Source organism: Pseudophryne corroboree, chromosome 11 (genome assembly GCF_028390025.1).
Source record: "Pseudophryne corroboree isolate aPseCor3 chromosome 11, aPseCor3.hap2, whole genome shotgun sequence".
NCBI classification, from domain to species: domain Eukaryota; kingdom Metazoa; phylum Chordata; class Amphibia; order Anura; family Myobatrachidae; genus Pseudophryne; species Pseudophryne corroboree.
The window spans coordinates 137,654,421-137,681,873 of NC_086454.1; the positions used below are offsets into that span (position 1 = coordinate 137,654,421).

Here is a 27,453-nt window from a genome sequence, read left to right on the forward strand (position 1 = left end):
GCACACAAACCATCCTGAACCAGATCCTGAGAGGATAACACATGATATTAATGTTGGTGTTGCTGCGAGTGTACCTTCCTCACCTTTGCCGCTTTTAGACATGATAAATAATCAACACTTCCACAGTGTACTACACAAGTTGTGACTGTAATCACTTTACATTTCTTAAAGTGATATGCAATCCGACCCTACCCATGCACCGGCATTGATGATCGGAATGAACAAACTGACAGAAATATAGTAAAGTCCGCAATCACACTAGAAGACAGTCACATGTTATACATTAGTATATTAAGCAATATGAGCACATCATCAACTACAACAAAATTTTAAGTATGTAGGAGAACGTATTACTGCATCATGTTTAAACAGATCTAACGTATTCAGACGCAAATGCGAAAGAAACAGTAAATGTATACAGACTCACATGCAATAAGCACTTATCTAACTATTCGTATTCAAAAGGTAGATAGAGACTTTAGTGCTGTATAACCCATACTCAGTAGAGTGGGATACAGGGAGACTCACCTCGCTTCCAGGACCAATCAATACATTAGCGAACGCTGAGTGGATCCAGACGCTACTAGTGTACACTGCCGCTCCATGAACCTATATTGAACATAGACGCTCAGTGAACATGGACACACCAGTCACACAGCCGCCTATGCTGCGACTGGATCCCCTACGTATACAGCGTTTGAGACGGAAGCGGGAAACAGTTCATGGCGGGAGATTCGGAGGAAGCTTGTCATAAACCGGGGGGAGGGGCGACCAGGAGAGAGTCCGACTCCCCACTGCTGACATCAAACCAAGGGATCGCGGCCTCATACTTATCCTGGAGCCTCTGATCCCTAAGGCCTAGCGCTGGTGCACCCAAGGTGGCAGCAGCGTCAGCGACTGTTTGGTGGTCTCCTCCCAAAACAGTGCGGCTGCGTCCGTATTCCCCTTCTAAGCAGAACCAATGCCTTACCTTCTCCCCGTGCCCCGGCCACAGCTTGGCAACGTCTGCTGGACCTGCTAATATATCCGACACAGACGCCCCGCCGAAACCGCACTGTACTCGTGGGTAAGCGTTGACGCAACCATACGGAGAGTTGTTGGAGCGACTCTTTCTAAGGTACATATAAGACGTTGTTTAGAAAGATCACTCAAAAAAATAGTAAGACTATAAAAACAAAATAAGAAAGCTTAGGGCTGCTAAAAACCAGCAGTCCTCTGACCATGGTCCGGCTCCTGCTGCACCAAACAAAACACAGATTTGCCTGAGCAAGGTGGCAGGGATATATGGACAGGCCCGTTGCATGCTGGGAGGCCGGAAAAGCTTTGACCGATTGGTGCAAATCCGCTGTCGCTTCATCATATCCCATTGTGGACTGTGGACCCTGCTGGAGAAAACGGAACTTCTCTGCTATTTTTAGTGCGAATGGAGTATCGCCCTATGCAATAGCAGGGCTGGATTTTCGCCTAGGTGAAAAATGTGGCAGGGGCAGAAAACAAGTGGACTGGTGAATCCACTTGTTTTTCATCTAAAATGCGGGCCATTTTCGCAGATTTTGAGGCATTTTAATACTCATGTGCAGCGAATTCATTAGCTCCGAAATGATCGGAACGGATTGCATACCCCCCAAAGACTTTGTTTAATGGTTCCAAAATAAATATTTATGTTATTATATTTTTAGATTACTTTTTAAAAATAATAAAATCACTTTTAAAATAGATTAGTGGTAATTTTCCACCACAGTCACGTCTTACCAGCCACGCTTGGATCTAATGGATTTCTACGGAATGCATTTTTCTGCGAGTTAGAGCCTCGGAAAATAATGTACCCTAGAGCTGTGAGAGTAAAGGGAAATTAATTAGGCAAAGCTCTAAGCAAAGATGAAAAGATATCAAAAATAATCCCAAAACTGAAGAAAAAGCAGAGTCCACATATTTGTTTCCCCACATTAAGGGGGTCATTCTGACCCGATCGCACGCTGCAGTTTATCGCAGCGGTGCGATCGGGTCAGAACTGCGCTGGCGCCACAGTGCACTGGCGCATGCCAGACGACCGAAGGTCGACGCTGTACGACGATCGCCTCATCCTGATTGACAGGCAGAGGCAGTCGCTGGGCGGTGTGAAACGGCGGTGTGGCCGGACCGTGCGGGGGGCGGGCCGCAGCGGCTGCGTGACGTCACATGCAGCCTCTGCAGGCCGGGGAGTGACAAGTAGCTAAAGCTTTTGCACTTCTGCGGGGGAGGTGGAGGGTGGGTACTGACATGGGGGGGGCGGGATAGCCCTGTGCTGGGCATCCCCCCGCATGTATATGGTCATGATCGTAGCCCTGAAAAATTTTGCAGGGCTACGATCAACTCGGAATCACCCCCTAAATCAGTTCAAATTAAGAAATAAATAAATAAGAATGAACAAATGGGGAAATCGCACCATTGAGAAGGACAATGGCGATAGCAGCCGTAGTGCTCAGGTCCTGTGGGTGGCGGACTAGGAAGTAGGCCTGTAGTGAGTATGTGAATGGGACCCAACACAAGTCACCAAAAGCCAACATGAAGCCAAATCCATCATGTACAATGTCCATGGTAGTGAGGATCGCTTCCTATGGAGACAGAGAAAGAAAGACACATACGTTATGTAGAAATGCCACTCTGTGTTGTCAGTAGCACATATAGCATTTCCAACCATACAACAAAGGCAGTCATCATTCATCTTGACACCACACTAGTTGGCAAGAGTATTTTATCTCTCTGGCAACATACAGTAAGTTTTCCCTGTACTGTTTCTGCTGTTCTTTACTTTCTTTTTCTTACATTAGGTATAAAAATAATGTTTTTACTTAAACATTCATATACATTGATTAATTAATCAATCTAAGCCTCAGTAAACATGCCCAACATGAATCATAACTTGTACTATTCCCATTTATGCTGCACAAAAACGTATTTCAACCTTTAAAAGCCGAGACTGGATGCTAATATAGAGTTGTTGGCAAAAGGAGCATAAATAAAAAAATAAAATAGGATATTAATACCTACTGCTAAATCCTTTTCTCTTAGTCCGTAGAGGATGCTGGGGACACTTCAAGAACCATGGGGTATAGACGGGATCCGCAGGAGACATGGGCACTTTAAGACTTTCAAATGGTGTGACCTGGCTCCTCCCTCTATGCCCCTCCTCCAGACTCCAGTTTAAGGAACTGTGCCCAGGGAGACGGACATTTCGAGGAAAGAATTTATTGTTAAACCACAGTAAGCATCTTACCAGCTCACACCTCAAGCATGCCGCAGAACGTGGCATTCAACAGAACACAAGCCAACAGCATGTAGAATTTGCAGCAATATGCTGACAAAAATCGTAACACAACCTATAACTGCAGATACAGTACGCACTGAGACGGGCACCCAGCATCCACTACGGACTATGAGAAAAGGATTTACCGGTAGGTATTAAAATCCTATTTTCTCATACGTCCTAGAGGATGCTGGGGACACTTCAAGAACCATGGGGTTTATACCAAAGCTCTAGAACGGGCGGGAGAGCACGGATGACTCTGCAGCACCTATTGACCAAACATGAGGTCCTCAGCGGGGGTTCACTACGGCTGGCTGGCGGTCGGGCTCCCGGCGACCAGCATCCCGGCGCCGGGAGCCCGACCGCCGGCTTACCGACAGCTTGGCGAGCGCAAATGAGCCCCTTGCGGGCTCGCTGCGCTCGCCACGCTACGGGCACTGTGGCGCGCTACGCACGCCACACTATTTTATTCTCCCTCTATGGGGGTCGTGGACCCCCACGAGGGAAAATAAGTGTCGGTATGCCGGCTGTCGGGCTCCCGGCGCCGGTATACTGAGCGCCGGGAGCCCGACCGCCGGCAAACAGAAGACCACCCCCTCAGCGGCCAGGGTATCAAACTTGCAAAACATTTCAAAAGTGCTTGAACCCGACCAAACCGCTGCTCGGCCAAGTTGTAATGCCGAGAACCCCTGGGCAGCAGCCCAGGACAAGCCCACCTTTCTAGTAGAATGGGCCTTCACCGATTTCGGTAACGGCAATCCAGCCGTGGAATGAGTATGCTGAATCGCACTACAGATCCAGCGCGCAATGGTCTGCTTGGAAGCAGGACACCCAATGTTGTTGGAACATACAGGACAAACAGCCTCTGTTTCCCTAATCTGAGCCATCCAGGCGACATAACTTTCAAAGCTCTAACCACATCCAGAGACTTTGACTCAGCGAAGACGTCAGTAGCCACAGGCACCTCAATAGGTCGGTTCCTGTAGAAAGAGGACAACCCCTTCAGTAGAAAATGCTGACGTGTCCTCAATTCAGTTCTATCTTCATGGAAGATCACATGAGGGCTCTTGTGAGATAAGGCCCCCAACTCAGACACCCGCCTAGCAGATGCCAAAGCCAACAGGATGACCACTTTTCAAGTGAGAAACAGCAACTTCACCTTCTGTAAAAGGTTCAAACCCACGTGATTGAAGGAACTGCAACACCACATTAAGAACCCAAGGTGCCATTGGAGGCACAAATGGAAGGTAGATGCGCAACACACCTTTCACGAAAGACTGAACTTCCGGAAGGGAAGCCAATAGTTTTTCGAAAGAAAATTGCCAATGCAGAAAACTGGACCTTAATGGAGTCCAATTACATGTAGCATTCCCTCCAGCCCATAGGAAATGGAGAAAACACCCTAACTGAAAACTCTGCCGTTGAAGCTATCTTGAATTTACGCGAAGACACATATTTTCACCAAAGATGGTGGTAACGTCTAGACGTTACTACTTTCCTGGCCTGAATAAGAGTGGGGATGACTCCCTTGGGAATACCCTTTCGGGCTAGAATCCGGCGCTCAACAGTCATGCAGTCAAACGTAGCCGCGGTAAATCCAGGTACACGCACGGCACCTACTGTAGTAGGTCCTTGCGAAGAGGAAGAGGTCCAGGATCCTCTTTTTTTTTTTTTTTTTTAAATAATCAGGGCACCAAGCCCTCCTTGGCCAGTCTGAGCCATGAAATTTCGCCCGAAACCTCGTTCTTCCTATGATCCCGAGAACTTTTGGGAACAGTGGAAGTGGAGGGAATACATACACTGACCGGAATAGCCACTGGGTCACCAGTGCATCTAATGCTATTGTTCGAGGGTCTTTTGACCAGGAACAATATTTCTGAAGCTTCTCGTTGAGACGAGATGACAACATGTCTATTTGAGAAACTCCGCAAAGACTTGTCACCTCTGCGAAGCCTTCTTGGTGGAAGTTCCATTCACCTGGCTGGAGATCGACTCCTGGAATGAAAATTACAGACGGAGCCCTTACACGTTTTCCTGCCCAGAGGAGAACCTTCGTCACCTCTGCTATTTCCGCTCTGCTTTCCATTCCGCCCTGCTGTTACATTATCCAACTGGATCTGCACGGGATGATCTTGAAGAAGATGTACCGTTTGTTGAAGACCTTTGTAAATGGCTCTCAATATCAGCATGTTCCTCTGAAGGCAGGCTTCCTGACTTTAGCATTTTCCATGGCAGTTTTTCCTTGAGTGACAGCTCCTCAGCCTCGGAGACTTGTATCCGTGGTTACCAGGACCCAGTCCTGAATTCCAAACTTGCGTCCCTCTAATACAGGCATGTCCAAACGGCGGCCCTCCAGCTGTTGAGAAACTACACATCCCAGCATGCCCTGACACAGCTTTAGCATTCTCTGACAGCAAAACTGTGTCAGGGTATGCTGGGATATGTAGTTTCACGACAGCTGGAGGGCCGCAGTTTGGACATGCCTGCTCTAATAGGTGCGATCTGTGTAGCCACCACAGGAGTGAACTCCTGGCTTTCGACAACAGGACTATCTTCTGGTGCATGTGTAGGTGGGATCCACTTTACCAACAGGTCCCCCATGAATACCCAGACATGAAACCTGCCAACCTGTATGGCCTCGTAGGCAGTCACCATATTTGCACTGATGGATTGACACTGTTGATGGTTTCAAAACTAGTATTACCATTTTCTGGATTTCCAGAGCCTTTTCCACCGGAAGAAAAACTCTCTGAACTACCCTGTCCATAATCGTCCCGAAAGACAAAATAATCTTTCCTGTAAAATGTATAATCCAACCGTGTTGTTGGAGTATGGACAGGGAGAGTGCGATGTTTCGTACCACGCGCTCACTGGATCTCACCTATATCAGGAGATCTTCTAGATACGGAATTATATTGACCCCTTCTTGAGGTGGGAGAACCATCATTTCCACCAACACCTTGGTGAAAACCCTCGGCGCCGTGGAGAAACCGAAAAGTAACGTCTGGATTGGTAATGGCAATCCTGAACCGCGAAACTCAGCTAAGCCTGGTAAGGAGGATAAATGGGAACGTGTAGGTAAGCATCCTTTACGTCAACTGACCCCCTGTAATCCCCCTCCTCTAGACTGGAAAAACACTGCCCCCAGTGATTCCATCTTGAACTTGAAACGTTTCAAGTAGAGATTCAGATTTTAGGTTCAGGATCGGTCAGACTGAGCCTTCCGTTTTCGGAACTACAAAGAGGCTTGAATAAACCCCTCCCTTTGTTGTGACCCAGGCACCAGGACTATGTCCTGGTCCTGGACTAAAATGTGAATTACCGTTATAAGTGCTTATCTCTATGAAAGAGATGTTGGCAAGGTCACTTTTAAAAAATCGGCATGGGGAAACGTCTTGAAACCCCAGTTTGTATTCCTGGGACACTATTTGTAACACCCAGGGATCCAGGTCAGATTGACTCCAATCCTGACTGAGCAGTTTTTAGACGTGCCCCCACCCAAGCTACCTCCCACGAGGGATCCCCAGCGTCATGCTGTAGACTTGGCAGAAGCAGGGGTAGACTACTGTTCTTGGAATCTGAAGCCGTTGTAGACATCTTTTCATCTCTTCCCCATCCTGCGAATAAGGGGAAACGTCTCTTTGTACTTACTGGGTAGAAAAAGGACTGCATGTGAGGGTGATCTTTTTTGCCAGTGCAGGTGGCAAAAATGTTGACTTACCTTCGGTAGCCGCCGAGACTAATGCATCCAGTCCATAGCCAAATAAGGCGTCCCCTTATATGGGAGAGCCTCCATATTTCTCTTTAGAATCTGCATCCGCGTTCCACTGGCGAATTCCCAACGCCCGCTGAGCCGATACTGCTATGGTAGCGGCTTGTGAACTCAAGAGTCCAATATCTTTCATCGCTTCTAGCATATAGGCGGCAGCGTCTTTGATATTCCCTAACTTAAGGAGCATCTTATCTTTATCAATCGTGTCAAACTCTGAGGACACACATTCTGACCATTTTTCAATAGCACGACTCACCCACGCGCAGGCAATAGTGGGTCTGAGCAGTGTATCATTAGCAACATAAATGGATTTTAATGTAGTTTTGATCTTATGGTCTGCCGGATCTTTTAGTGAAGCCGTGCCAGGAGCAGGGAGAATTACCTTCTTTGTCAACCTGGACCGTGCACTGTCTAACACAGGGGGTGACTGCCGGGAAAGAATATATTACGCACGTCGGAGGGAGTTGATCTATTTCCCTGGAGTCCCCATCGTCGATACAGGACTCACTCAGAGTCTGTGTCGGTAGCAGTAGCCATAACATTTAAATGGACTTCATGTGACCCAGAGAGGGTCGCCTTCAGATGGAAGAACAGAATGCTGACCAACATATCTTCTACATATTCAGCATGCAGCATTAGATACAGCTTTATATAATCTCTTAATGATATGATGCATACCACCACGTATTTCATGCATCCATGCAGGCTCTTGGTGTGCCGGTAGCGTCACCACCTTACAACTCTGTGTCCCCAAACGGTTTCCTCCGTGAAGGAATTCCTTGCCTCAGATGTGTCACCCACGTATATCACACACACCTACACAGACACACTGGGACTGATAGGGGACAGACCTCTGTCAGGGGAACACAAAAAGGATTAGCCAGCTCACACCCCAGTGTAAACACACAAATCTGCGAAATATAACATAAACAGACCTGCAGCGCTTTATAATATAACATATACCTCGCCCCCCACCCCCCTTTTATATGCACCCTGATACAAATCAGTAGTGAAGGGAGGACCAGCGTTTCTCTTGAGGAGAAAATGGTGCTGAGAAGTGTGCTGGCTTAGTGAGGAAGAAGCCCCGCCCCCATAATGGCGCACTTCTCCCGCTCCTAATTAAATAATTAATTTCACTGGCAGGGGTAGGACAGAGTGTGTTTATGCCCATTTTGCCAAAAACAAGTGTATTAACTGCCCAGGGCACCCCCCCTGCACCCTGCCTATGTCTAGCAGTGTATTGTGTGGCTGTGAGGAGGAAGCTCCGGCCCCTCAATGGCGCGCTTCATCCCGCTATTTTCCAACGTATATTTATACTGGCGGGGGTTATGACCGTGCCTTGGCACTTATGTCCCCTCTTGCCAGTGCCTTTTTGAGGATTTATATGCTGCCCAGGGCCCCCCCCCCCCCCTGCACCCTACAGTGCCGCTGTGTGTGGGAGCATGGCGCGCAGCGCGATCGCTGTGCGGCACCTCAGAAGCCGTCACTGAAGTCTTCTTTTCTTCTTCTACTCACCTGTCTTCTGACTTCTGGCTCTGCAAGGGGGGTGACGACGGGCTCTGGGAATGAACCCCCCTGAAAATAAAAACCTAACAAAGTCTTTTCAGAGAAACTCAGAAGAGCTCCTCAGAGTGCATCCAGTCTGCCTGGGCACAGATCTAAAGTGGAGTCTGGAGGAGGGGCATAGAGGGAGGAGCCAGGTCACACCATTTGAAAGTCTTAAAGTGCCCATGTCTCCTGCGGATCCAGTCTATACCCTATGGTTCTTGAAGTGTCCCCAGCATCCTCTAGGACGTATGAGAAAAAAAGATACAAGTTCTCCTAACAGGATTATATGCGTGTTTCTGCAGGTCTGCAAGACACACATTTCTGCAAACATGTCTTTCTCGTACTATGCTCATGTTAGGCCACCCTTCTTTCCCCTCTACTACCTTTACAGGTACTGGCCGGCCTGCATAGGCGCATGTGTGTGCGCTCTCTGGGTGTGCAGACACAAACTACGCTACACAAACTGGCATACATCCAACATGACAAAATATACGTACTGTAGACAACTAATAATAATAATAATAATGATGATGATGACAAATATCTACCTCATGCCATAAAGCATCAATGACATAAAGGCCCTGGAATCCACACACTAAGATCATCGACAGGGAGGGGGAACCACGGAGCTCAACCTCCTTCATCATGAAGCACAGATTTACCAAACACTGGAATGTAACGGATTATATGTCAGAGAGGAAAACACAATTCACGTTGTTATATCTTTCAGATCCTTATCAGCTGCAGTTTAGCGAGAGGCAGGGGTGTGTCTGGATTATGCTGCCTGAGGCGGGCATTGGCCGCTCCTCCTCCTCCCATCTCATACACAAAATACAAATGTTTGCACAGAATGTGTGTGCACCTTAGGGGACAATTCTTGGCATGTTTCAGCTTTATGATTAGATTGAGAAACAAAAATGTCACCAATTTATTCAACTGCATCAATGGGATATTAAAATAAGATTTTACTCACCGGTAAATCTATTTCTCGTAGTCCGTAGTGGATGCTGGGGACTCCGTAAGGACCATGGGGAATAGCGGCTCCGCAGGAGACTGGGCACAGCTAAGAAAGATTTAGGACTACCTGGTGTGCACTGGCTCCTCCCACTATGACCCTCCTCCAGACTTCAGTAAGGATACTGTGCCCGGAAGAGCTGACACAATAAGGAAGGATTTTGAATCCCGGGTAAGACTCATACCAGCCACACCAATCACACCGTATAACTCGTGATAATATACCCAGTTAACAGTATGAACACAACAGAGCCTCTCAAAAGATGGCTCAACAATAACCCTTGTAGTTAACAATAACTATATACAAGTATTGCAGACAGTCCGCACTTGGGACGGGCGCCCAGCATCCACTACGGACTACGAGAAATAGATTTACCGGTGAGTAAAATCTTATTTTCTCTGACGTCCTAGGGGATGCTGGGGACTCCGTAAGGACCATGGGGATTATACCAAAGCTCCCAAACGGGCGGGAGAGTGCGGATGACTCTGCAGCACCGAATGAGAGAACTCAAGGTCCTCCTCAGCCAGGGTATCAAATTTGTAGAATTTTGCAAACGTGTTTGCCCCTGACCAAGTAGCAGCTCGGCAAAGTTGTAAAGCCGAGACCCCTCGGGCAGCCGCCCAAGAAGAGCTCACTTTCCTCGTGGAATGGGCTTTTACAGATTTAGGATGCGGCAGGCCAGCCACAGAATGCGCAAGCTGAATTGTGCTACAAATCCAGCGAGCAATAGTCTGCTTTGAAGCAGGAGCACCCATCTTGTTTGGTGCATACAGGATAAATAGCGAGTCAGTCTTCCTGACTCCAGCCGTCCTGGAAACATAAATTTTCAAGGCCCTGACTACGTCCAGTAACTTGGAGTACTCCAAGTCCCTAGTAGCCGCAGGCACCACGATAAGTTGGTTCAAGTGAAAAGCTGATACCACCTTAGGAAGAAACTGGGGACGAGTCCTCAATTCTGCCCTATCCATATGGAAAATCAAATAGGGGCTTTTGCATGACAAAGCCGCCAATTCTGACACCCGCCTTGCCGAAGCCAAGGCCAAAAGCATGACCACTTTCCACGTGAGATATTTTAAATCCACGGTTTTGAGTGGCTCAAACCAATGTGACTTTAGGAAACCCAACACCACGTTGAGGTCCCACGGTGCCACTGGAGGCACAAAAGGAGGCTGAATATGCAGCACTCCCTTGACAAATGTCTGAACTTCAGGCAGTGAAGCCAGTTCCATTTTGGAAGAAAATCGATAGAGCCGAAATCTGGACCTTAATGGAACCCAATTGTGGGCCCATAGTCACCTCTGACTGTAGGAAGTGCAGAAATCGACCTAGCTGAAATTTCTCCTTTGGGGCCTTCCTGGCCTCACAGTACGCAACATATTTCCGCCATATGCGTTGATAATGGTTAGCGTTCACTTCTTTCCTAGCTTTAAATAGCGTAGGGATAACTTCCTCCGGAATTCCCTTTTCCTTCAGGATCCAGCGTTCAACCGCCATGCCGTCAACGCAGCCGCGGTACGTCTTGAAACAGACAGGCCCTTGCCATAGGTCCTCTGAGATAATTTCTTGGAGTTCTGGTTACCAAGCTCTTCTTGGCCAACCCGGAACAATGAGTATAGTTCTTACTCCTCTCCTTCTTATTATTCTCATTACCCTGGGTAAGAGAGGCAGAGAAGGGAACACATACACCGACTGGTACACCCACGGTGTTACCAGAGCGTCCACAGCTATCGCCTGAGGGTCCTTGACCTGGCGCAATATCTTTGTAACTTTTAGTTGAGGCGGGACGCCATCATGTCCACCTGTGGCCTTTCCTAACGGTGTACAATCATTTGGAAGACTTCAGGATGAAGTCCCCACTCTCCCGGGTGGAAGTCGTGTCTTCTGAGAAAGTCTGCTTCTCAGTTGTCCACTCCGGGAATGAACACTGCTGACAGTGCTAACACATGATTTTCCGCCCATCGGAGAATCCTTGTGGCTTCTGCCATCGCCATCCTGCTTCTTGCGCCGCCCTGTCGTGTACATGAGCGACCGCCGTGATGTTGTCTGACTGGATCAGCACCGGCCGGTGTTGAAGCAGGAGTCTAGCCTGACTTAGGGCATTGTAAATGGCCCTTAGTTCCAAAATATTTATGTGTAGGGAAGTCTCCTGACTTTTCCATAGCCTTGGAAGTTTCTTCCCTGTGTGACTGCCCCCCAGCCTCGAAGGCTGGCATCCGTGGTCACCAGGACCCAGTCCTGTATGCCGAATCTGCGGCCCCCTAGAAGATGAGCACTCTGCAACCACCACAACAACGACACCCTGGCCCTTGGAGACAGGGTTATCCGCCGATGCATCTGAAGATGCGACCCGGACCACATGTCCAACCGATCCCACTGGAAAATCCTTGAATGGGACCTGGCGAATGGAATTTCTTTGTAAGAAGCTACCATCCTTCCCAGGGCTCGCGTGCATTGATGCACCGACACCTGTATACGTATTAGGAGGTCTCTGTCTAGAGACGACAACTCCTTGGACTTCTCCTCCGGGAGAAACCCTTTTTATCCTGTTCTGTGTCCAGAACTATACTCAGGAACAGTAGACGCGTCGTAGGAACCAGCTGCGACTTTGGAATATTCAGAATTCAGCCGTGCTGTTGTAGCACTTCCCGAGATAGTGCTACTCCGCCGAACAACTGCTCCCTGGACCTCGCCTTTATAAGGAGATCGTCCAAGTACGGGATAATTATTTCGGCCATTACCTTGGTAAATACCTCGGTGCCGGGGACAGACCAACGGCAACGTCTGGAATTGGTAATGACAATCCTGTACCACAATTTTGAGGTACTCCTGGTGAAGAGGGTAAATAGGGACATGCAGGTAAGCATCCTTGATGTCCAGTGATACCATCCAGGCTCGCAATAATCGCCCTGAGCGATTCCATTTCGAACTTGAACCTTCGTATATAGGTGTTCAAGGCTTTCAATTTTAGAATGGGTCTCACCGAACCGTCTGGTTTCGGTACCACAACATTTTGGAATAGTAACCCCGGCCTTGTTGAAGAAGGGGTACCTAGATTTCACCTGCTGGAAGTGCAGCTTGTGAATTGCCGCCAGTACTACCTTTCTCCGAGGGCAGCAGGCAAGGCTGAGGTGAGGTAACGGCAAGGGGGAGTCGCCTCGAACTCCAGCCTGTATCCCTGTGATACTATTTGCAGAACCTAGGGATCCACCTGTGGGCAAACCCACTGGTCCCTGAAGTTCCCGAGACGCGCCCCTACCGCACCTGTGTGGAGCCCCAACGTCAAGCGGTGGACTCAGAGGAAGCGGGGGAAGATTTTTGATCCTGGGAACTGGCTGCTGGTGCAGCTTTTTCCTTCTTCCCTTGTCTCTGCAGAAAGGAAGCGCCTTTGACCCGCTTGCTTTTCTGAAGCCGAAAGGATTGTACCTGAAAATACGGTGCTTTCTTAGGCTTAGGAAACCTGAGGTAAAAAATGTTTTGTTTTTTTCTTCCCAGCTGTTGCTGTGGATACGAGGTCCCAGAGACCATCCCCAAACAATTCCTTACCCTTATAAGGCAGAATCTCCATGTACCTTTTATAGGCATCATCACCTGTCCACTGCCGGGTTTCTAATACCCTCCTGGCAGAATGGACATTGCATTCATTCTGGATGCCAGCCGGCAAATATCCCTCTGTGCATCCTTTATATATAAGACGACGTCTTTAATATGCTCTATGTTAGCAAACTATTTTCCCTGTCTTAGAGTATTAATATTATCTGACAGGGTATCAGACCACGATGCAGCAGCACTATTTATGCTGAGGCGATTGCAGGTCTCAGTATATAACCTGAGTGTGTATATACAGACTTCAGGATAGTCTCCTGCTTTTTATCAGCAGGCTCCTTCAAGGTGGCCGTATCCTAAGACGGCAGTGCCACCTTTTTTGACAAACGTGTGAGCGCCTTATCCACCCTAAGGGATATCTCCCAACGTGACCTATCCTCTGGCGGGAAAGGGTACGCCATCAGTAACTTTTTAGAAATTACCAGTTTCTTATTGGGGGAACCCACGCTACTTTACACACTTCATTCATTCATCTGATGGGGGAACAAAACACTGGCTGCTTTTTCTCCCCAAAAATAAAACCCATTTTATGTGGTACTTAGGTTCATGTCAGAAATGTGTAACCCCTTTTTTATTGCCGAGATCATGTAACGGATGTTCCTAGTGGATTGTGTATATGTCTCAACCTCGTCGACACTGGAGTCAGACTCCGTGTCGACATCTGTGTCTGCCATCTGAGGTAACGGGCGCTTTTTTGAGCCCCTGATGGCCTTTGAGACGCCTGGGCAGGCGCGGGCTGAGAAGCCGGCTGTCCCACAGCTGTTTTACGTCATCCAGCCTTGTAAGGAGTTGACATTGTCGTTTAATACCTTCCACCTATCCATCCACTCTGGTGTCGGCCCCACAGGGGACGACATCCCATTTATCGGCCTCTGCTCCACCTCCACGTAACCTTCCTCATCCCACATGTCGACACAGCCGTACCGACACACAGCACACACACAGGGAATGCTCTGACTGAGGACAGGACCCCACAAAGTCCTTTGGGGAGACAGAGAGAGAGTATGCCAGCACACACCAGAGCGCTATATAATGCAGGGATTAACACTATAACTGAGTGATTTTTCCCCCCAATAGCTGCTTGTATAAACAATATTGCGCCTAAATTTAGTGCCCCCCCCTCTCTTTTTAACCCTTTGAGCCTGAAAACTACAGGGGAGAGCCTGGGGAGCTGTCTTCCAGCTGCACTGTGAAGAGAAAATGGCGCCAGTGTGCTGAGGGAGATAGCTCCGCCCCTTTTTCGCAGACTTTTCTACCGCTTTTTTATGGATTCTGGCAGGGGTATTTATCACATATATAGCCTCTGGGGCTATATATTGTGATATATTTGCCAGCCAAGGTGTATTTATTGCTTCTCAGGGCACCCCCCCCCCAGCGCCCTGCACCCTCAGTGACCGGAGTGTGAAGTGTGTATGAGGAGCAATGGCGCACAGCTGCAGTGCTGTGCGCTACCTTGGTGAAGACTGATGTCTTCTGCCGCCGATTTTCCGGATTCTTCTTGCTTCTGGCTCTGTAAGGGGGCCGGCGGCGCGGCTCCGGGACCGAACACCAATGGCCGGTTCCATGCGGTCGATCCCTCTGGAGCTAATGGTGTCCAGTAGCCTAAGAAGCCCAAGCTACCACCAGTTAGGTATGTTCGCTTCTTCTCCCCTTAGTCCCTCGCTGCAGTGAGTCTGTTGCCAGCAGATCTCACTGTAAAATAAAAAACCTAAAATATACTTTCTCTCTAGGAGCTCAGGAGAGCCCCTAGTGTGCATCCAGCTCAGCCGGGCACAGGATTCTAACTGAAGTCTGGAGGAGGGTCATAGTGGGAGGAGCCAGTGCACACCAGGTAGTCCTAAATCTTTCTTAGCTGTGCCCAGTCTCCTGCGGAGCCGCTATTCCCCATGGTCCTTACGGAGTCCCCAGCATCCACTAGGACGTCAGAGAAAAATAATTCCAAGAATGCCGCTGACTCCAAAAACCTTCTGCATGGTACAGTTGTCCTATTTTAAGACCACCACTATTGACCGGTTCTTTCTAAAGGGCCCATTTATCATTAATACTTGTGGCTTATTACCTGAGAACACCGATTTTTGGGGGGTACCGCAAATATTTAGTGTCACCCTAATGTATAACAGAGGGACCACAGCAGATATCTCCAACAACTACCGTGGGATGAACTACAGGGGTTGCGGCGATGTTGCCAGATTTATGAATGTGAAGCATACCAGAGCTTGGCCCCACAGCTATCGCCATAAGAAGATGCCATTAGCCTGCTGTAGCCTATTGGTTACACTTTGCAAACTTAGCAATGGCCGCTGCGCATGTGTGGTCAGTGGGACTGTGCATGCGCAGGAGTCCCAGTTCCACTCCAAGCACATCGCTGGGAAGGGCTCCTTTCAGAGCCCCTGTCCCTGCGGGTGCTCCTGAATACATTTGCTCAGTTAAATCTCATACTGCAATGCGATTCTGGGCACTAATATCGCGGGCCGATCGCATCGATTAGTGATAAATATACCCCTAAAAGACATCATGTAAGTTCTCCAATAAGCATACAACACATGAATCAGGATTCAGAGAGTATGAGTGTATGGAAAGCCTCACCCAACCAATGAGTCCTGGACGAAGTTCACAAAAGTACTTCAGATCAAAGGAGCCAATCCGAGGGTTCAATTCATGTCCGATGAAAAAATCATAAAGGGGATTGCCTTAGTCAGGGAGCAGAATAAACAATATTGAGTAAAAGGAAATCTAGGTAACAGGTGAAAATGTACTATAATTACTGTCATTAATACATGATATTATTATACTCCCTACTGTAAATTATATAGATATTAGGCATCAATGATATGTGGCAATGCAAACTGTGGTTGGCCAACAGGTCACAATATTCCAAGGTGGCTTCTAATACCCATATTAAAGCTGGCCACCATCAGGATGAATCACTGATACCCAAGGTCTCTTCTATCATCTGTAACAGCTTACACTAGGGATTGAATTAGTAACTTTATTAACATTTCCAGAATAAACACTGAAGACATCAAAACTCACCATCAAGTTATCATTTGTTCTGATTTTATGTTAGAGGAGCTTATTGGCAATTCCACTATCAAGTTTTAACATATCAATTTTTGTTAAAATTTAACATAAGGACTTTTTTTTTTTTTTTTTTAAAGGATGGATATAATATTAGAGTGCTTTTTATTTTTTTAGGTAGATTTTTTTTCCTCTCCACTATACCCAACAGAAAATGTACTTGTGACATATGGGACAAGCCAAGTCCACCATCGTTTTGTAAATTCAATGTCTACTTGATAATTCCCCTCAGCTCCAAATTAAGAATCTGTGTGTTTGTTTGTTTTTTGTTTTATGGAAACCTATAGAGAAAGAGCTATAATTTACTTGTCAACCTATGTTGAAAAGTTAAACGATACACTGCATCAGATTTTATTTTACAGTGTCACGCATGGGACATTTTTACTAATTTTCACGGAATGGCCCTTATACGGTGGCTCTAATTCCCCAAATTTGTCAATTTTTTTTACAATCTGTTTCTTTATTTCAGGGAATAAAATTGGATTTATTTGAGAATTACCACTGATTTTCTAAAAATTTTATGGATTGTAGTAACAAATAAAAAGCAAATCGCATGATTCAGAGTTACACGCAATTCCAAATGCGGACGAACTGAGCAATTTCTATCAAACTATGGGGCTCATTCCGACCAGATCGCTCGCTGCAGTTTATCGCAGCGCAGCGATCGGGTCGGAACTGCGCATGCGCCAGCGCCACAGTGCGCATGTCAGGGAAGATGATCATAGCTGTGCTAAATTTAGCACAGCTACAATCAACTCGGAATGACCCCCTACGTCTGCATCGTAGGCTTGTCATGCAAGTTACATTTCTTACAAGCAATTCTAACCTGGCGGTATCTTGGCTGGCTCTCACATACAGATAACTAGGCATTACTGGATGGCGATGGGGCATTCGCACGTAGGAAGAGAGTTTTGTGGGCAAGTGCAAACAGTACTGTGTGAATCTCTATGGGGTGAATTTACTAAGATGGGGAGTATTTTAGATGGGATGTTGCCCATAGCAACCAATCAGATTCTACTTCATTTATCTAGCATCTTCTAGAAGGTAATACTTGGAATCTGATTGGTTGCTATGGGCAATATCCCATCTTAGTAAATTTACCCCTATGTGAGAATTCCTAAATAAACAATATATTAATTTTTGAAAAAGCCAAAGAAAAAGAACACTGAACATTTTTCGCACATGGAAACCAAGAGTGTTTTCAATTTTTTTTTATTTTACATTTTGTTTGTAGCTGCAATTTCTTTTTCAGGCTATTCTAGCAATCCCTGTTTTTCTGGCCAAAATATTTTAAATTTTCATGCAAAAACAAAGGATTCGCGAAAAGTCGCAGACCTATGTGTTTTCGTGGCCGCGATTGGGAAAAAAGGGCATGCTTATCGCGGATTTGGTTTCGCCTGCAACAAAATACCCTTTGGTGACAATTGGATAGCCCCGGGTGGGTAAATTACTTCAGCTACTTAGATACCACCTTAGATATGGAATAATGCACTCCATGTATTATATGGATATTAGAAGTCACCAAGGAGTTCTGTAATAAAAATACAAGGTTATACAAGAAAGACTCATATACAGGTTAAGAAAATTAGCATTACATATAATGGATATATACAATAATCATTACTAAAAAATGGGTTTGTAATGCAGAGTGCAAACAGACAAGCAGCAAAAAGGTGACTGACCAAAGTCTTCTAAACAAACTAACAAAATATTCAAAGGAGTGACAAATACTAACACCATCTCTATAGAATCTTCTCCTTGTAGAGCATCATTTCAGCACATGTTCAAGAGAAAATAACAGCGAACATCTGTTTAGGTTTTAAAACAAAAATAGGATTTTACTTACCGGTAAATCTATTTCTCGTAGTCTGTGGAGGATGCTGGGGACTCCGTAAGGACCATGGGGAATAGACGGGCTCCGCAGGAGATAGGGCACTTTAAGAAAGCTTTGGATTCTGGGTGTGCACTGGCTCCTCCCTCTATGTCCCTCCTCCAGACCTCAGTTAGAGAAACTGTGCCCAGAGGATATGAACAGTACGAGGAAAGGATTTATGTAACCTAAGGGTGAGATTCATACCAGCCACACCAATCACACTGTATAACTTGTGATAAACTACCCAGTTAACAGTATGAACAAGTAACATAGCCTCGGTTCAAGACCGACCACCTATATCATAACCCTTATGTAAGCAATAACTATATACAAGTCTTGCAGAAGAAGTCCGCACTTGGGACAGGCGCCCAGCATCCTCTACGGACTACGAGAAATAGATTTACCGGTAAGTAAAATCCTATTTTCTCCAACGTCCTTGAGTATGCTGGGGACTCCGTAAGGACCATGGGGATTATACCAAAGCTCCCAAACGGGCGGGAGAGTGCGAATGACTCTGCAGCAAAGACTGAGCAAACAGGAGGTCCTCCTCAGCCAGGGTATCAAACTTATAGAACTTTGCAAAGGTGTTTGACCCCGACCAAGTAGCAGCTCGGCACAGTTGTAGTGCCGAGACCGCTCGGGGAGCCGCCCAAGAAGAGCCCACCTTCCTAGTGAAATGGGCCTTAACCGATTTAGGCAATGGCAATCCTGCCGTAGAATGCGCCTGCTGAATAGTGTTACAGATCCAGCGAGCAATTGTCTGCTTTGAAGCAGGAGCGCCAACCTTGTTGGCCGCATACAGAACAAACAGCTTCAGTCTTCCTGATCCTAGCTGTTCTGGTCACGTAAATCTTAAAAAGCCCTGACCACATCCAGGGACTCGGAGTCCTCCAAGTCCCGTGTAGCCACAGGCACGACAATAGGTTGGTTCATATGAAAAGATGAGACCACCTTGGGCAGAAATTGAGGACGAGTCCTCAACTCTGCCCTATCCACGTGAAAAATCAGGTATGGGCTTTTATATGATAAAGCCGCTAATTCCGAAACACGCCTTGCAGAAGCTAAGGCCAACAACATGACCACTTTCCAAGTGAGGTATTTCAACTCCACTGTTTTGAGTGGTTCAAACCAAGGTGACTTGAGGAAACTTAATACCACGTTAAGATCCCAAGGCGCCACCGGAGGTACAAAGGGAGGCTGAATATGCAGCACTCCCTTCACAAAAGTCTGTACTTCAGGAAGAGAAGCCAATTCTCTTTGAAAGAAAATGGATAAGGCCGAAATTTGGACCTTTATGGACCCTAAGTTTAGGCCCAAATTCACTCCCGTTTGAAGGAAGGGAAGCAGACGGCCCAAATGGAACTCCTCCGTAGGAGCAGCTCTGGCCTCACACCAAGAAACATATTTCCGCCATATACGGTGATAATGTTTCGATGTCACATCCTTCCTAGCCTTGATCAGGGTAGGAATGACCTCCTCCGAAATCCCTTTTTCAGCTAGGATCCGGCGTTCAACTGCCATGCCGTCAAACGCAGCCGCGGTAAGTCTTGGAACAGACAGGGCCCCTGCTGCAGCAGGTCCTGCCTTAGAGGAAGAGGCCACGGATCTTCTGTGAGCAACTCTTGCAGATCCGGATACCAAGTCCTCCTTGGCCAATCTGGAACAATGAGGATTGTTCTGACCCTTCTTAGTCTTATTAATCTCAACACCTTGGATATGAGAGGCAGAGGAGGAAACACATAGACCGATCTGAACACCCATGGTGTCACAAGAGCGTCTACCACTACAGCCTTGTGACAACACAGCCGGCGCGTTGTGTCACACAGTGGTAAAAGACACGCAGCTACTTCCCTAGCCCTGGTCTGACCCATGGACTACACTGATTGTTGATTTGTATTTGGCTATGTACTAGGCAATATTGTATTATATTGTATGATGTTATTGTTACAAGGGTACAGTTATGTGTTCGATGTATATATATGAATGTATTGGTTATTGTGTTATAGTTTGTAAAATAATGTTCCCCTCCCCCATGTGACTGCTCAGATAACCTGTGTGTTTGCTGTTGGGTAGATACAGCCAGTCTCAGATGTCAGGCCATACACCCCCCTCATTCTTCCCCACACAATGGATTCCAGGCCACACAATCAGATTAAGTAAGGTTACTTTAGTTAACATCTATTGTGGCCTAGGGGACATGCCTGGGCATGTGAAAGTAGGTTTGCTCTGAATCTGTTCTGGGGGTGTCGCCTTATTGTAGGAAAGACAAAGGTTTGATAATAGCAAAGAGGGGCGATTGAAAGAGATCTGGGAGAGAAGGTGAGAGAGTGGCAGGAGACTGACCTTGAAGTAATGTTCTGTCAGGAGTTCCAGGAGGGAATTGTCGTGTAGAATTGGATCACAGAAGTGTGCTGAGCTGTTTATAACCCATTCTGTTCAATAAACCACTGTTAGTTTTTCATCTACCACCGTGACTGAGTGATTTTGAACCCAGTATCCTCACAAGCCTGAAGGTCTCTTGACCTGGCGCAATACCTCTTTAGCTTTTTGTTGAGACGGGACGCCATCATGTCTATTTGAGGCAGTCCCCACCGATCCACGATCTGTGTGAAGACTTCTTGATGAAGTCCCCACTCTCCCGGATGCAGGTCGTGCCTGCTGAGGAAGTCCGCCTCCCAGGTGTCCACCCCCGGGATGAACACTGCTGATGGTGCGCTTACATGGCCTTCCGCCCAGCGCAGAATCCTGGTCGCCTCTGCCATGGCCACTCTGCTCCTTGTGCCGCCTTGGCGGTTTACATGAGCCACTGCCGTGATATTGTACGACTGAATCAGAACCGGTTTGTTCTGAAGCCACTCCTCCGCCTGGCGTAGGGCGTTGTAAATGGCCCTTAGCTCCAGGACATTGATGTGGAGACAAGTCTCTAGGCTTGACCAGAGACCTTGGAAATTTCTTCCCAGTGCGACAGCTCCCCAACCTCGGAGGCTCGCGTCCGTGGTCACCAGGATCCAGTCCTGAATGCCGAACCTGCGACCCTCTAGGAGGTGAGCACTGTGCAGTCACCACAGGAGAGATACCCTGGCCCTGGGAGACAGGGTGATCCGTTCCTGCATATGTAGATGGGACCCGGACCATTTGTCCAATAGGTCCCATTGGAAAGTCCTCGCATGGAACCTGCCGAAGGGGATGGCCTCGTATGAAGCCACCATCTTCCCCAGAACCTTTGTGCAATGATGCACCGAAACCTTTTTTGGCTTTAAAAGGTTCCTGACCAGGGCTATGAGCTCCTGAGCCCTCTCCACTGGAAGAAAAACTCTTTTTTGGTCTGTGTCTAGAATCAGGCCCAAAAAGGTCAGACGCGTTGCAGGTACTAGCTGGGATTTCGGTAAATTGAGAATCCAGCCGTACATCTGCAACGTCTTCACGGACAGAGACACGCTGTCCAGCAACTTCTCCCGAGATCTCACCTTTATAAGGAGATCGTCCAAGTACGGGATAATTGTGACTCCTTGCTTGCGCAGGAGCACCATCATTTCCGCCATTACCTTGGTGAAAATTCTCGGGGCCGTGGAAAGACCAAACGGCAACGTCTGAAATTGGTAGTGACAATCCTGTACTGCAAATCTCAGAAACGCCTGGTGAGGGGGGAAAACCGGAACATGAAGGTACGCATCCTTTATGTCCAGGGACACCATCCAATCCCCTCCCTCCAGGCTGGCGATGACCATTCTGAGCGAATCCATTTTGAACTTGAACCTCTTCAAGTACAGGTTCAGGGATTTTAGATTTAGAATGGGTCTGACCGAACCGTTCTGGGTTCGGTACCACAAACAGGGATAAATAATAACCCTCTCCTTGCTGGAGATGAGGAACCTTGATTATCACCTGTTGAATGTACAATTTGTGAATTGCCGCTAACACTAGCTCCCTCTCTGACGGGGAAGCCGTCAGAGCAGATTTTAAAAAACCGGCGAGGGGGCATGTCTTCGAATTCCAGTCTGTATCCCTGGGAAACAATCTCTATTGCCCAGGGATCCACCTGTGATTGAACCCAGACGTGGCTGAAAAGACGAAGACGTGCCCCCACTTGATCTGACACCCCCCCCCCCCCCCCCCCCCCGGAAAGCCCCAGCGTCATGCTGTGGACTTTGCGGAAGTAGGGGAGGACTTCTGCTCCTGGGAACTAGCTGAGTGCAGCTTTTTTCCCTTGCCTTTACCTCTGGCAACGAAGGACGATCCTCGTACCTTCTTGTTTTTACTGGAACGAAAGGACTGCATTTGATAGTGAGGTACCTTCTTAGAATGCTGCGGGGGAACATAAGGTAAAAAATATTCGATTTACCGGCCGTAGCAGTAGAGACTAGGTCCGAGAGGCCTTCTCCAAACAACTCCTCCCCCTTGTAATGCAATGACTCCATATGCCGCTTTGAGTTGGCGTCTCCCGTCCACTGTCGGGTCCACAAGAGCCGCCTAGCAGAAATAGACATAGAGTTTATTCTAGAGCTTAGTAAACAAATGTCTCTCTGAGCATCCCTCATATACAAGGCAGCATCTCTGATATGCTCCATGGTCATTAGAATGGTATCCCTATCTAAGGTGTCCATCTCCGTAGATAAGGAGTCTGCCCATGCCACGACAGCACTACAAACCCAGGCCGACGCCATGGCCGGCCTAACTATAGTTCCTGAATGTGTGTAAATGTGCTTCATGGTAATTTCCTGCTTGCGATCAGCAGGATCCTTGAGGGAAGCAGTATCCGGTGAAGGCAGTGCCACCTTCTTGGATAAGCGTGTCAGCGCTTTGTCTACTTTAGGCGCAGATTCCCATCGTATCCGATCCTTCTGTGGAAAAGGATACGCCATGAGAATCCTTTTGGGAACATGGAGTCTCCTATCCGGAGATTCCCAAGCCTTTTCGCATAATTTGCTTAGCTCAAATGAGGACGGAAACGTGACCTCAGGCTCTTTCCCTTTATACATGTGAACCCTCGTGACAGGGGGTTCCTCCGTGATATGCAAAACCTCTTTTATGGCAATAATCATGTACCGAATACCTTTTGCCACCTTCGGCTGTAATTTTGCATCCTCATAGTCGACACTAGAGTCAGTATCTGTGTCGGTATCTGTGTCAGCGACCTGGGATATGGGGCGCTATTGAGACCCTGAAGGTCCTGGCACCACAGGGACAGGCACGGACTGGCTACCTGACTGATCCCTAGCTTCAGCCTTGTCTAATCTTTTATGCAGGAGATTTACATTTGCATTCAAGACATTCAGCATATCCACCCAGTCCGGTGTCGGCGTTGCCGACGGCGACCTGACATTCAAGCACTTTCCCTCCACATTAAGTGAGCCTTCCTCATCAAACATGTCGACACACACGTACAGACACACTGCACACACCCAGGGAAACTTTTCCTGAAGACAGTAACCCCTGAAAGGCCCTTTGGAGAGACAGAGAGAGAGAGTATGCCAGCACACACCCCAGCACAACAACCTGGAGACCAACACAGAATGCTTTTCCCCAGCAGCGCTGTATTATACTTTATCCGCCAATTATGTGCCCCCCCTCTTTTTAAACTCTCTTCACCGTGTGTAAGCAGGGTAGAGTCCGGGGAGCTTCCTCTCAGCGTTCTGTGGAGAGAGAAATGGCGCTGGTGAGTGCTGAGGGAGAAGCCCCCCCCGGCGGCGGGCTTCTGTCCCGCTCAAAATAGTGTAAAATGGCGGGGGCTCAATTATATACATGTATATACCTATTTGCCATCTAAGAGGTGTTATTATTGCTGCCCAGGGCGCCACCCCTCCTGCGCCCTGCACCCATACAGTGACCAGAGTGTGTGAGGTGATGTGGAGCAATGACGCACAGCTGCAGTGCTGTGCGTTACCTCTGTGAAGCTGAAGGCTTCTGCCGCCTGAGACATCTTATTGCTTCTGTTCTTCTCCTCACAGAGCCAGACCGGCGGCGTGGCTCCGGGGGTGGACGCCCAGGACGAACCTGTGTTCACCCCCTCTGAAGCTAATGGTGTCCAGTAGCCGAGGAAGCAGATCCTATCAGTTAAGTAGGTCTGCCCCTCTCTCCTCAGTCCCTCGATGCAGGGAGCCTGTTGCCAGCAGTGCTCCCTGTGAAAAAAGTAAAAATCCAAACAAAAATGCTTTCTGTAGCAAAGAACTCAAGAGAGCTCCCTGCAGTGCGCCCTTCATCCTCTGGGCACAGTGTAAAACTGAGGTCTGGAGGAGGGACATAGAGGGAGGAGCCAGTGCACACCCAGAATCCAAAGCTTTCTTAAAGTGCCCTATCTCCTGCGGAGCCAGTCTATTCCCCATGGTCCTTACGGAGTCCCAAGCATCCTCTAGGACGTTAGAGAAAATAGAAATAGGTGTTTGTATAGATAATAAAACATTCACCAGTATGTCCTTTTTGTTGATCTTTACAAGACAATGAGAAGCAGAGTTATCATTAGTTTTTTCAGCCTGACGAAAGGTGCTAATAAAATGCACCTGAAACATTGATAGCAAGCTGTGGTGTGTCAAAGTCAGAAAAATATCTCTATGCACACTACCATATTTGCACCTCATACAGGTCCGTGCTGCGCATGCGTACGCTCTCCCGTACGTGCGCATACTCACAGTCGCGGGCACCCGCAGGCGCACGGTATGCGTATTTACGGTAGAGTTTATGTGATCGTAGCGTGCGACTCAATCATTACATATTTTCACTATATAATGTATTTTGTAGATCATGGTCCCTTTGATAGATTCTGAAAGTTTAGTTAACATAGCATGTTCCTGAACAGAGAGATCCCTCTTTGTATTGTACGAAGGGTCTAACAGGGGTCATACAGTGGTGTTTGGTACCCATCGGAAGAGTATTTAAATAGCAATATTCCGGTGTTGGTTTGGAGCGGATTAATCGCTCGTGCGAATAGTTATGGACATAAGAAGTTTATGTCCATTTACTATTATTTGTTCTTATTTAGTCATGCGGCGGGAAACCCAGTATCCCACCCACCTGAACAGTTGGAAGCAGTCACAGCCCACCTGTATGAATCAACCTATGACCTTTTGTTATAATGCGAAGCCGAATTCCTGTGTCCAATGAACAATGAGATTGTAGGGACCATTGAATTGTATTGTGTGTGGGGCATAAATAGGCAGGCCGACCATATCCAGTTCACTCTCTTCAACGGTTCTCATTGCTGATAATCGGGAGCTGGATATCGAGGCGCATGCAATCGTTTCCCCTTGTGCGTAAGTGTTTCTCCGCAACTATATTGATCTTCTTGTTATTGTGGGCCAATTTCTCTCTCTCTCTCTCTTCTCCTCTTTCTCTCTTATTTTCTCTTAAATAGTAATTGTATTATATTTCCTGTGTAGTTATCTGGTTAGGTAGTCTATGTTATATTGTAGTGTATGATTTGTATTTGTATTAATTCTTTTGCAAGTATATCATTCATAATATATATATATTAGGCGTTGGACCCTAAGCCCAGGTATCTGTGTATTTCTTATAGTGTTAAGTATTCTCAGAGCGTCGGTGACGCTCATACAGCTTTTGAGTTAATAAGGTTACACTGTGTTGCATTTACACTCTATCTATACACTAAGGTTTTACAGCATATTACATTGTTTATGGTTTAGATTTAAAGGTTTAACATTGTTAGCGTCAGCGCCGCTGGTGATCTCCTCGTGGTCCCGAGCGTCCGCTACGCTATAGCGAATCATTACGTTAGTCAGCAGCCAATAGCGTGCCTGCCTGTGATCTCTTGGCCGTGAGCGAACGTGACGCTTGAGCGTCTCGACTACGGCTAAGTGATTGTTACGCAACGTGCGTACCCTTACGGTACTTCATACGTAGATAGCGTACAGTGTTCTTAGACCTCATAAAGGGTATTATATAAGATAAATATTTAGCTTTATCAATTGCGGGCTCGTCCTGTCCTTCACACATCTGCACTAGGTAATTTCAGCAGACATTATCCAGCAGCAAAGGGCGGGAGATCATATTCCTCGTAGTGCTGTTTGGATAAGCGTCTGCTTCTCTTAGTAAAGGGTGCTGAAGGAATCCGGGAACCGGAGGTAAGAACAACACGCTAGTCTCTTTTAAAACTGTTTATTTTTCTGTCTTGCGTACACACGCACGCACACATATATATCTGCATTTCTTTTTTTCATTTGTGTATTTTTCGTATATCACTCTCCTGTTTGCCAGTTTTATAGTTCATAAACGTGCTAAGAGAGATTTGCCGCTATTTCATAGTTTAAGAGTAAAAAGGTAATATAGTTAAAGTATAGACAAACACAGCTGTGCCTGAGAGACAAGGCGAAGTCAGTGTGGTGCGCAGTAGATGATAAAGGATCATCTACATTGATAAACGTATAAATTGTGTTACGGTGGATCTTTGCTTTGCGTACACGTGTCTCTAACAAAGGACTGAGACTTGCGTACGCAACCCAAGGGCCGACGCACACAGCGTATATTACGCAACGGAGCGTACGGGTACGCCCACGTAACTCAAATCACAAGTGTTAATTTTTTTCAACGCGATAAATAGCGCAACGCGGTAAATAACGCAAGGCGATAAATCGCGCAAATCTATTTTAACATTCGAAATTTAAATTAACAGATCCTTCTCCTAATTTGTAACACATCTGGTCTAAAGAGAAATTTCTGCGCAGAAATAGAAATAGAAACAAAAGTGTATATGTGGTGAGTGAGTGTTTGTTTTTACAATTTTTGAGGTTGAACCACAAGAAAAGTCGAGTTCTCGTGAGGTACATGCGTGTAAGTGACGTACATGGTGGCTAGGGAGGCATCCCTGGTTAAAACATACAATTTGAGCATTAGAGTGTAGCAGACCAGGAGGTCATACTGTAACAGACCAGGAGGTCATAGCAGACCAGCAGGTTTAGGTACAGCAGACAAGGAAGTCCGCTATACAGTCCACAGGCACAACACCAAGAAAGGGTTGGTGCAACACCCATATAGGCCATACAAGCTCTGGCTGAAGGAATTCGCAGCCGTAATTTTCGATTCCACTGGTCGCTCCGTACATAAGATTAGTTGCTTATGTGCTGAACGATTGTACCGCACGTAATTGTGTACATTAGTAAACCTGACCGGTACTATTTGTGTACGAAGGTCATAAACGCTATTTGTACATTCTAACGTGATTTGTGTAATTTTTTTATTTTAAGGGAGGTTCGCTGCTCACTCAGGAACTATCCAACAACCAATAGTTACTGGAAAGAGTAAGTGTTCTTCGGATCACCCTCACAGGT

General features: G+C 47.1%; 1 protein-coding gene across 2 annotated transcripts in view; it reads right to left on the minus strand.

Annotated features, from left to right (window-relative positions):
- TM7SF2 (transmembrane 7 superfamily member 2) overlaps positions 1-27,453 on the minus strand; it is a 122,065-nt gene that overhangs the window by 46,107 nt on the left and 48,505 nt on the right. For both annotated transcript variants that reach the window (XM_063944851.1, XM_063944850.1), the window contains exons 6-9: positions 15,811-15,914; positions 9,155-9,274; positions 2,426-2,594; positions 1,753-1,833 (exon numbers count right to left, since the gene is read on the minus strand). In XM_063944851.1, the coding sequence (XP_063800921.1) occupies positions 1,753-1,833; positions 2,426-2,594; positions 9,155-9,274; positions 15,811-15,914 (474 nt within the window). The remainder of the gene's footprint in view (positions 1-1,752; positions 1,834-2,425; positions 2,595-9,154; positions 9,275-15,810; positions 15,915-27,453) is intronic.